This window comes from Clarias gariepinus, chromosome 8 (assembly GCF_024256425.1).
Source record: "Clarias gariepinus isolate MV-2021 ecotype Netherlands chromosome 8, CGAR_prim_01v2, whole genome shotgun sequence".
Taxonomy (NCBI): Eukaryota; Metazoa; Chordata; class Actinopteri; order Siluriformes; family Clariidae; genus Clarias; species Clarias gariepinus.
Genome location: NC_071107.1, coordinates 37,778,979 through 37,790,794, shown reverse-complemented (window position 1 = coordinate 37,790,794; position 11,816 = coordinate 37,778,979). Strand labels below are relative to the sequence as shown.

Sequence of the window (11,816 nt, the reverse complement as noted above, 5' to 3'; positions counted from 1 at the left end):
TGCCAGAAATCTGATTATTGTTCATTCAAATGTAATATTTTAAATAAATATATACTTATTTATGTTTATGATTTTGATGTTTTTTTTATAAGCCTAAAAATTTTTTTTTTATAAATATACCATATAATATTTAATGTATATACATCCTTACCCTTTTTAAGTATTTTTTTTTTAATTCTTTAATTACATAATACGTGTGTTTCAACGTTTTATTCTAACGAACACCCGCCTCTCAATTCTGCGCATGCGCAGCGCGGCGCTTCTCAAGCGAGTCATGAGGAGAAAATAAAAGCACATGATCCAGAAGTCATGTAAGGGAATATGTCCCACCCACAGAGTCAAAGCGGCGCTCTGATTGGCTGACGTCATTGTCAGTCGTTCCGGTGAATAAAAGAAACTCGGTCTGTAAATTCGGATATTCGCTGTTTCATCACAGACCGGACCAGGTGAAGGTGAGGGTTTAACCACCGCCAACTCATTACACACGAGTGGATTCAGTAGTTTAACAATAACAATGATAATAATAATACCAATAATAATCATGTTTTTTTCCCCCATATTATGAGTGTACATGTCCGTGCGTCGCGTTATTCCCCAACAGCGGCGGTGTTTTTCTCCTCCTGAGGTAAATTTACCTCAGACTCGCCTCCTGAGGTCAAATAAAATCAAACACTCCGGGTTTAATGTGCCTTTTTGGCTTCGTTAGGTGTTTAGTGTAGTGTAATTACGCTCTCTGACATGTTTATTATCTCTAAGTTATTTTGTGTTTGTGTATGTACAGTATGTGTGTGTTTGTGTTGATGTTTAGTGTATAATTGCTAACTGCTTTTCTGGGAACAAAACGGCTGGCAAAGGGTCGCGCGAGCGTCAACAACAACAACAACAACAACGACATCATCATTTTGTTGTTGTTGTTGTTTTATACCAGTGTCGTTTACAAATAAATTAACAGTAAAATACGAAATAAAATTAAAGTCGCATCTCTACTGCAGGTAAATTCCATATTAATTATAAGCAGTAACATGTAAATTCTGATGAGTTTTGTATGAGGGAAAGTCTTTAAGGGCTCATTAAAAATGTTCTTTTAACATTCCTGCATGATCACAAACGTTCTGTGTATACTAATGTATTATTATGATTATTAAGTAAGTATTATATAAAATAGTTCTCATTTAAATCCTGCAGTGTTTAGATGTGTTTTATCTGCACGTTACTTTTTCCGTTTCTGTCTCCTGTGTGTGATTTCCTGAGAGAGAGATGTGTGTTATCAGTGTATCTACACACTCCTGTTAATCAGCAACACGAGCAACTGATCTGATATTAAACTCCATTTTGTTCTGGTTAATCAATATATGTTTGTAGAAAGCACTAGTTTTCCTCTGTCCACCATTCGTCCTCTGCAGTTAATCCAGAATGCAGCTGCATGTCTCGTTGTCAACTTTCCCAAGTTCTCTCCCCAAAGCTAAAAACGTCCCAGCGCCCACTTACCTCTCAGCTCTAATCACACCACACACCGCACCACGTTCCCTCCGATCCTCCAGTGCTGCTCGCCTCGTCCTACCGTCTCTTAGGGACAGAGGAAGACATTCGTCTAGACTGTTTTCTGTTCTGGCACTGTGGTGGTGGAATGAACTTCCTCTAGATGTCCGTACAGCTGAGTCTTTGGTAATTTTTAAACGACCACTCAAGATGTATTTGTTTACGCCAACGCTATTTCTAAAAATCAAAAAAGTAAAAAATCCCTTTCTCAATTGTGTTTGACTGATGGCACTTAGTTAGTAACCCAGTGTAAGTATTTATCTCAATGTAAGTCGTCCTGTATAAGAGAGTCCGCCAAATGCCTACATGTAAATGTTTTTATTAGTTACTACAGTAGTGTGATATGTATCTGTTTGTAAAATACTTTATGAACACAGCATTAAAACCTGGACATGAGATATAAAAAAAAACTGCTTTGTTTATAAAAATCTATTATTTTTGTTCTGATCATGGCACAGTTTATTCAAGCACATACAGATGAATAATCAGCAGCTGTGTGTGTCTTTAAATGTTTTTTTGTCTGTTTACTTTTTTGTTGTTAAAGGCTGGTTTGTTATTTGTGATGTTTTTAAAATCAGGAAGTGATGTGAGATTAGAGCCTGATAACAGCTCGCAGAAATTCAGATTAAACCTGACTCTCTGTCTCATTTCAACACTTTTACATCAGCCCTCCTGACTCTCCTCTAAAGCCTACTGATAGGGAGAGACACTATCACCACTGGACACGCAATACGATATTCTCACGATACCTAAGTGCTGAATCGATTTGTAATATTTTTGAAGAGTCATGTTTTTATGACTAAACATCCCAGTTCTATATCAAGTTACAATTCTAAACAAATGGCAAATAATTTGCACAGAATGCTGTGCTGTAGGAGGTGTATAGAGGAATCTCGAATGCAAACGTTTGTAAATTAAAAAATCGTTTAAAAGAAATTTATTTTGAAATCGGTCTGGCAGTTCATGAATAGTTGCACAAAACAATCATGATGCATCGATAAATTATTTTTTCCCCATCTCTCCTGGCAGTCTATTTATTCACTAGTCTGAATAAATCTCAGCTCAGTACTGATGTCTGTACACATTTTTATCATCATTTAATGGTTTGTTTTGGTGTGTGTGGGTGTGTGTGTGTTGTGTAAAATGACACAAATTTAATTTGTAGAAAGTGCCTTGTTTCATGCACCGCTGTATCATTTGCATGTGGCTGAAAGTCATGTTTCTAACCAGATAGGTCAGGAGGAAATAGTGAGGGTAGGAAGGTGTGTGTGTGTGTGTGTGTGTGTGAGAACGCTAAGGGTCTTCATTTCTTTACACGAGTCATCAAAAAACACATGACTGCTGCCACAGAGTTCACCTCTTTGGTAAATGTAATGTGTTCTTTCTCTCTCTCTCTCTCTCTCTCTCTCTCTGTTTCAGTGTGTCAGGGTTGTTAGTGAGGATGGTGATGATGAAGGTGTTGGTCGTGGTGATGGTGACGTTGGTGTCCCTCACACTCGGATTTCCCACACAGGAGACAGGAAAGGGAAAGAACTGGGTCGTCCTTGTCGCTGGATCTAATGGCTGGTACAACTATAGACACCAGGTGAGTGTTACCTTACCACACACACAAAATGCTGCATATAAATAATATAAAGCAATATAATTGTTAATTTCATAACTTAAATTACCTGTGGTCATAAAGTCTAATATTGTAAGGAAAAGCATTATTGTTGGGAATGTGGTAAAAATGATTAAGATGATGATAATAATAATAATATGATGTATGGTGCTTATGTGTGCGCAGGCCGATGTGTGTCACGCATATCAGATCGTCCATAAGAACGGGATTCCAGACGAGCAGATTGTGGTGATGATGTACGATGACCTGGCGCGCAGTTCGGAGTGAGTAACGTTATTATTTTAGCAGCGCGTTGTTCAGGTTTTACATTTTTTTATCCATCACGCCAACACGTCTTTTATTTCAGACCGAGCTAAACTACGCACAACAAGCAATACTATTAAATAAAGAATTGGAGATAATGTTTCACTATGCTTTCTTTCTAAGAAACACACACACACACACACACACATGGTGTCTGCAGGGCAGAGAGAAGTGAGAATAGAAAAATTCATCTGTGAGCAGTTTGTGAGTGATTAATCTACATGTGGCTCACTCTTCCTCCTTTTGTCTCGTTAATGAGGGACATTTGCACAACGTCTATCGTCATTACACACACACACACGCTTACATTTAGGCAATTGGCAGACTCTCTTATCCAGAGTGACCTACAAAAGATCCAGATTAGACAGATCCTTACACTGGGGTTACTAACTCGGTACCATCACACACACACTGTTGGGAAAGTTCTTTCTTTTTTTATGTGTGTGGGGTGGGTGCGATTCAACCCGAATATTAAAGTGGTGTGTGTGTGCGCACATCTGCATGACCCTCCTAACACAGGACTCAGGGATTAAACTGTTATTACACTCTTTGGTGTTGTATTATACACTACAAGCTCTTAGAAACATCTCGATGTTCATGTCTGTACATTTCCTGCTCTCAGTGTCTTAGTGCAGGAAGAGGTTTACAGGAAACACCAAAGTTCTGTGTGTAAGGATTTTTTTTTTCTTTTCTTTTTTTTTAAGTTTAGGCACCAAGTAACAAAGGTACAGTACAAGTGTAATAGTGTAGACAGGTTAGGTTTATACTGTGTGTGTTTGCATAAAGATTAAAAAGTTCTTATTTCTTATCGCAGTGAAGGTACAGCCTGCTTATAGTTCTGTGTGTGTGTGTGTGTGTGTGTGTGTGTAAGAGTGACTCTGAGTGATGTTAATGTTTATTAAGAGACAACATGGAATTTGTGTGTATGTGTGTGTGCAAGTGTGTAAGTTACAGAAAGGGTCAGGTTGCGTGTGTTTGTATCCGATTTTGATTATATTTACAGTGTGCATTTCTGTTTGTGTGTTTGTGTGTGTGCGTCAGCAACCCGACTCCAGGAGTGATCATCAACAAGCCCAATGGTTCAGACGTGTATAAAGGAGTGCTGAAGGATTACATCGGTGAAGTACGTCACACACTAAGAGTCAAAAATTCACCATAAACATAAACTCTGTAAAAATATGTGTGTGTGTGTGTGTGTGTGTGTGTGTGTCAGGCTGTGACCCCTGAGAATTTCCTGGCAGTTCTGAAGGGTGATGCGAGCGCTGTGAAAGGAGGATCAGGGAAAGTGCTGAAGAGGTGTGTATGGAAATGATAATGTTTAGGATGAAGACATAGGCGTGTGTGTGTGTGTGTGTATGGTTTTCATCCTGGATTACATTAGAAAGCTAAATTAATTCAATACATGGTTAAATTGTTTAAATCTTGTGAATTGTGTCCCAGTCCTGTTTAGTCCTGTCATCTTCTCCTCATCCATCTCAAATCACAATCTTTGCACTCTAAGCCTTTATTTTGTTTCCTTAGAATACATTTTTATTTATTTATTTTTTTTGTACATTTTTATTTTTCCCATGCTTTACCAAAGGATGCCAATAATTCTGAAGTTGACCATGTGTACCACCAAATCCAGAACTAGGAAGTTTAAAGCACGGTGCCATCTCACATCAGTTATTTATTACATCTTTATTTGACATTTAACGTGTACTGGATCATTTCCATCCCATAACATCCATTCTATAACAGTAATAGAGTATTTTTATTTTAATCACATTGTGTTTTTGTAACGAGGCTTTATATATTTTTATGTTTTTTATTTATACCTGTACATGTAGGAATATATAGTTTATCTGGTGTTTGACAAATAACCTCCTTTTAACCACCAGCATCAAATAAATGTAGTTACGTTTCAGGTTGCTTTAGTTCATGGAACTGTTTTTAAGAGGTTAAACCGAGAGGGAGAGATATCCAGTGTGATCTTACCTGTTTAAACTGGTTTGTTTTTCATTTTTGTTTTTTTCTCTTTGCAGCGGGCCAGACGATCATGTTTTTGTTTATTTCACGGACCATGGTGCTCCTGGGCTCTTGGCCTTCCCCAACAGTGAGGTAAATTACATTTCACTTCCTTTTTTTTCCTTTATGTCGCTCCAGACTCTGAATTACTGTGAAATGATCAAGATGCCATTGTGAGCCTGAACCTGAAAAACCTGAAAAAATTATCACTGAGGAGTCGTACAGAGAGGAAAACACACACACACACACACACACACACACACACACACACACACACATGCCAAAAGGTGTCATAAAAAGTTCGATATTTATTTATTCATTCAATTTCTTAATAAAGATATAAATGTAAAGGGTGAATGTTTTTGGGTCATCGTAACAGCAGAAGTGTGTGTGTGTGAGACAGATAAATGATGAAGCACTTTCTCTCTCTCTCTCTTTCTCTCTCTCTCTCTCTCTCTTTCTCTCTCTCAGCTCTATGTGAACGATCTGATGGAAACAATCCAGTACATGCGCAAAAACAACAAGTACAAGAAGGTACAGTTTATTATTTATTACAGTGTAATGATAACAGGTTTAAGCATTTCTTATTAATCAGAAGGTGTTGATTAATTTCCTTTAACAACAGCTCCCTGTAGTGTAGGCAAGGGGCGTGCACATACATTTTGAGAGACAGTTGCTTTAAACTCGTCATCATGAACCTAAACCATGTAGAACTGTAAATTGTTTTAAATTCAAAAGATTGATGTAATTCTAATAGCAGTGTGCAGGTTTCTTTGACCACCTTACTGCAGATTTAGCTTCATGTAATTGAGTTTAAGCAGCAGCAGTATGATGATGATGATGATGATGTTGAAGCTCTCAGTCTAAGTGTGGAAGTGGTGTACCTGTATGTTCTAATTACTCGTTTACTTATGTAATTACTCTGTGTTCAGACTGAGAGGAAACTTTTTTTGAAGTGTGAAAGTGAAATAACATGATCTCCAAACTTCAAAGATAAACCCTGATGCACTCTGATGATTATAAGTTAACTTTCTATGTTGTGTAAAGTAAACATGTAAAAGTACAACGTACTGGAAATTTCCTACACATTACTGTCTCCTCCAAAACCATGTGTTTGATCTCATACTGTATATCCATAAACGAACAGTACAGAATGTCTGTCTTACAGTACACATTTATTAACTAATTAAAAAACTTAACTTCAAACAGCTTTAGGAAACGTTGGCCAGTTGTTTTTTTCTGTTTGTTTTGTTTCATTTTGTTTTTTGATATTGTGATTTTATGTGGTTTAAATTTAGCACCCAACAAGGCTTTTTTTTTTTTTTTTAAAGAATGACCTATTTATTTTTTTCCCTCCTGAAGGGCTCCCTGGGCGTGGCCCTGTGCCCATCCATGGGTGCAGGTTTATATTAATACACTCGCTCTGATATGTTAGCGTTTCTATAGTAACAACTCAATTTGGTAGCAACTGTTTGTTATATTTGTGGAAGCAGTCTCCAGTGTCAGTGCTGTGTAAGAGGTAAAGCTGCAGTGTGAGGAGAGCTCGGTTACAGGATGCATTGTCATTGAGGAGCATCCAGTTTTCCATGCACATGGTAACGCGCGTGGTCAGAATATCAGCGGTGGCGCAGCCGCCCATGTACGCGGGACGATGTCTTTTGGCACGCTGACTTATGAAGGTCGGTGCTCCCTGTGTATGTGTGTTCAGCCCTGTGCTGCCATCTGTTGGAATAAGAGAAATAAAACACTCAGGGAAGTGCTGTTGGAGGAACATAATCAACATTAGGGTGGGAACATGACCACTGTATGGCCTTAAACCCTTATCTGAGTTTTAATAACACAACTTGTTCTCTTCTGTTCTTCTCCTTCATCTCCTTACAACACACACACAGATGGTGTTCTACATAGAGGCGTGTGAGTCCGGCTCTATGATGAAGCCCCTGCCGGTTGACATTGACAGTAAGTTTGGCAAAACACTCGCACCGTAAAAATCTATGTGTAATCATAAGACAACAGTTAATACCTGTTTCTGAGTAGCTGGCAGGTGTAAAACCCCTGTAACCATAGCAACAAACATTACAACCTACCTGTATTTACACAACTACATAATTAAACACTTTAATGATTTATAGATTTGTTATAATAATAATAATAATAATAATAATAATAATTATTATTATTATTATTATTATTTCAGGACAAATCAAAGGTCAGTATTTTCTTAGGTAACGGTGATTAACACCGATGAAATGATTCATAAATAAATTCAGTTTGATGCGATTTGAGTCACTCTTCATTAATAACTGTTTTGCTGCAGTTGTGTGATGTAGATATAATTATATCAGAGTGAGAAGAGTGAGATTATAAATGCCTTTTCATTTTCAATTGTTCATGTAGGGTACTGAACGAGATTTACAGTGTGTGTGTGTTGTGTCAGAAATGGATTGTTATGTAAAAGTGTGACTCTCTCGTTCTTAATGAATCACTCACGCTGTCACTGCTGATGTTTTCCTGTGTGTGATTTCCCGTCTCGGCACCCACACAGCCGGTTTTCTCTGTTTAATGCTGATGCCAGAGGGTTTTTTTGCAGTCTGTACAGAAAACACACGCGCGCGCACACACACACACACACACACACACACACACACACACACACACACACACACACACACACACACAGAGTCTTCTGATTGTCATGTGACTGCTGTTTGTTAACCTGATTCCTGTTGTGTGCGGAGTTAAAGTTCACCTGCTATCAGTTACAGGTCAGGTCTAAGGCTGGTGGTGTTTGTCTGAGTGTTTGTGTCTACGTGTGTGTGTGTGTGTGTGTGTGTGTGTGTGTGCGCGCATTCACACACACTCGTAGGCATTTAGGAGTCCTCTCTCTCTTTAGTCCTGGTACTGATATAGAGAAAGGAGGAAGAGAAATTAAGACTTGCTCGTGCAACAACTCTCTGAGCCATAACTTACTGGAACATGAAATTCATCATCAGTCACGCAACATGAGGCTCAGTATACACGAGTACGGGGGGTGGGGGGAAGGATATATCTCTGTGAATGTTAAACTGAAGCAGTGGCATGATGATGATGATGATGATGTAGGATTCTCTTGTGTAATCCTCAGTTTACGCCACCACGGCAGCGAACCCCCACGAGTCGTCCTACGCCTGTTACTATGACGAGGCCCGAGACACGTACCTGGGTGACCTGTACAGCGTTAACTGGATGGAGGATTCGGATGTGGTGAGAAATATTAAACATTAAACTTGCACACATTTACACCATGATAAAACATAAACCGACCACCACAAACATTCCGCGGGTGCGGTCACAGTGTTCCAATAATTCATCATAGACAAATATCTGATTTAAAAATCAACTTCATCCTGGTCACTCTTATTTATTTATTCAACTATACAAACAATTGTTAGTATGTTTTGTGACACTTTTTAACTAAAATGTAAATCAAAGTGCTGGTGTCTAAACTGTGTGTGTGTGTGTGTGTGTGTGTGTGTGTGTGTGTGTGTGTGTAGGAGGATCTGAGTAAAGAGACACTTTCTAAGCAGTTCAAGATAGTCAAGAGTGAGACCAACACCAGCCACGTCATGCAGTATGGTAACAAGGTGAGACACACACACACACACACACACACACACACACACACACACACACACACACACTGGTTATGTTAGGTGGTCAGGTTAATTAACTTTGTTTGGTTTCTGTGTGTGTGTGTGTGTCAGACCATGTCCAGTATGAAGGTGATTCAGTTCCAGGGTAACTCTCTGGGCGGAGCCAGGCTGGCTGAACCTGTGTCGTTGCCCCCGGTTACACGCCGTGATGTCACACCCAGCCCCGATGTCTACCTGTCAGTCCTGAAGAAGAAGCTGATGAAGACTAATGACATCACTGATGCCAGGGGTTACCTGATGGAGATCAGCGCCCACATGAAGGTGATGATGATGATGATGGAGGAAGATCTGTGTGTTCTTCATGGTGATGTTATTAAGGAATGTGTGTGTGTGTGTGTAGGTGCGTGAGCTGCTGGCGAACACCATGCGTAAGGTGGCGGAGCGAGTGATAAACACACACCTGGAGGTTCAGCAAGTGGTGGAGGAGCGTCAGGAGCTCACACAGTACGAGTGTTACAGAGCCGCGGCCACACACTTCAAAACACACTGCTTTAACTGGCATGATCAGCAGGTACGCACACACACACACACACACACACACACACACTTCAAAACACACTGCTTTAACTGGCATGATCAGCAGGTACGCACACACACACACACACACTTCAAAACACACTGCTTTAACTGGCATGATCAGCAGGTACACACACACACACACACACACACACACTTCAAAACACACTGCTTTAACTGGCATGATCAGCAGGTACGCACACACACACACACACACACACACACACACACTTCAAAACACACTGCTTTAACTGGCATGATCAGCAGGTACGCACACACACACACACACACACGCACACACACACACACACTTCAAAACACACTGCTTTAACTGGCATGATCAGCAGGTACACACACACACACACACACACACACACACACACACTGCTTTAACTGGCATGTAATTAACCACATGAAATTAACTGTGCTATCCCATATTATTTTTTTAACGTGTGTGTGTGTGTGTGTGTGTGTGTGTGTTACAGTACGAGTACGCTCTCAGACACCTGTACGTGCTGGTGAATCTGTGTGAGAGGGGACACCAGGCTCAGAGGTACTCACACTCGTCCATCGTTTTCACTCTCCTTCTTCATCCACTTCTCCTCCTCCTCAACTCCCCCACCCATCTTTCCTTTTCTCTCTCCTTCTGTATTCCATCCTCTCATCCCTCTTTCTTTGTGCTCTTCATCATGTTTTAATCTCTTATGTAACCGCTATTATATCACGTTTTATTTAACTCCTGTAATAATTAATATTTTTTTGCCCTTTATTAGGATCATGGCGGCTATGGATGATGTCTGCTACTTCCGGCAGTGAACACACACACACGCGCGCGTCCGCACACGGGTATGAAGATGGATGATGGCGTCTCGGCTGATTCTGCGTTTTGCACAAATCACAACTGAGAAAGATTTTATCGCAATCACACTAGTTTTATTGTTTTTATTGGCTCTTTTAATGAATGTTCTGTTGCTTTTAACAAAGTATGAATGACTTTTTTTGTGTTTAAATGTTAATTTTAGAATTTTGGGGAAAATCACTAAAGAGTGTCTCGTGTTGAGAAGAGCTGCTGATGAAAGGATAAAATGTGTATACATGCAATGATCACACACACACATACACACACACACACTCTTTCTCTCTCTTGTTTTATGAGATTTGAGAGCTCACAGCGCCACCCAGTGGTCATAACTCTGATCATGATTTAAACTCCTCTGCTGATAAGAGTCTTGAGTTTATTATTCTGACTTGATGACTTTGAGTGGTCTTGTTTAAATAGTTAGTCCAGTGTGTGTGTGTGTGTGTGTGTGTGTGTGTGTGTGTGTGTGATTTGAGGTGTGTTAAATCTCTTATTTCTGCACTGAGTGTTACTGACTCTAACCCTGTAATAACTGCATGCTCGTTACATTTAATCTCTAGCTGTTAAAGATGTGCTGCATGTGGGAGCTGCAGGGATTCAACTGAGAGTAAAAGAAATTTTTATTTCACTGACATTCAGAAACCAAAGCAGTCTCATGTCCGTTTGATCTGATTCTTTAAATAAATCTGGATCTGAACTGTGCGCCTGGCTTTGTTCTGTCCTTCACTGAGGCGAGATTCCAATCATCACAAATTTAAAGGAGTAATCAGCCAAAACAACGTACTGGTGCTGATTTTTTTTTTTGTGTGTGTGTGTTATACATATAATACAGAAAATGTGTGAGCCAAAGAAGCTACTTCTTTTTTGATCAAAGTTTTTTTTATTATTTTCAAACTTTACAGAAAAAAAACACAACAAAACACAACAAAAGAGAACACAAAACCAAACCCTCCCATCCCCCCCAACACCAGACAAACACAAGGATGCCATAACAATCAGATGTCTAAAAAAAATAATAATAATAAGTAATCTTCACACACACTTCCTTTACGGTACTATCTTATCTGCGTTTATAACCTCAGCAAAAGTTACTGCCAAATACTATCAAATGTGTCAGTAGACCCTCTAACTGTGTACCTAATGTTCTCCAGTTTAAGACAGTACATCACCTCCCTTATCCAGTGGCTAAATGTTGGTGGATCAGAATCTTTCCATTTAGTCAGGATTAATCTCCAAAAGGGAACAGAAGGCCAATATTTTAATTTCCCTTTGGTTAAAA

At 39.4% G+C, this 11,816-nt stretch overlaps 1 protein-coding gene across 1 annotated transcript; it reads left to right on the top strand.

The window, feature by feature from the left end:
* Positions 1 to 363: 363 nt before the first annotated feature.
* Positions 364 to 11,239, top strand: lgmn (legumain). Its single transcript, XM_053502172.1, has 14 exons — positions 364 to 452; positions 2,959 to 3,124; positions 3,326 to 3,423; positions 4,505 to 4,586; positions 4,677 to 4,759; positions 5,488 to 5,563; positions 5,942 to 6,004; positions 7,363 to 7,429; positions 8,595 to 8,713; positions 9,004 to 9,093; positions 9,214 to 9,423; positions 9,503 to 9,673; positions 10,164 to 10,231; positions 10,452 to 11,239. Exons 2-14 carry the CDS (start codon positions 2,981 to 2,983, stop codon positions 10,492 to 10,494), a joined length of 1,314 nt encoding a protein of 437 aa, XP_053358147.1. The 5' UTR covers positions 364 to 452; positions 2,959 to 2,980; the 3' UTR covers positions 10,495 to 11,239.
* Positions 11,240 to 11,816: the final 577 nt, after the last annotated feature.

What these genes read in the sequence shown, in the direction of transcription:
- lgmn (XM_053502172.1), top strand. Translation starts at nt 2,981, where the DNA reads ATGGTGATGATGAAGGTGTTGGTCGTGGTGATGGTGACGTTGGTGTCC. An exon ending in TGAAGGATTACATCGGTGAA is followed by an intron (nt 4,587 to 4,676) that starts GTACGTCACACA and finishes TGTGTGTGTCAG; the next exon opens with GCTGTGACCCCTGAGAATTT. An exon ending in AGATCAGCGCCCACATGAAG is followed by an intron (nt 9,424 to 9,502) that starts GTGATGATGATG and finishes GTGTGTGTGTAG; the next exon opens with GTGCGTGAGCTGCTGGCGAA.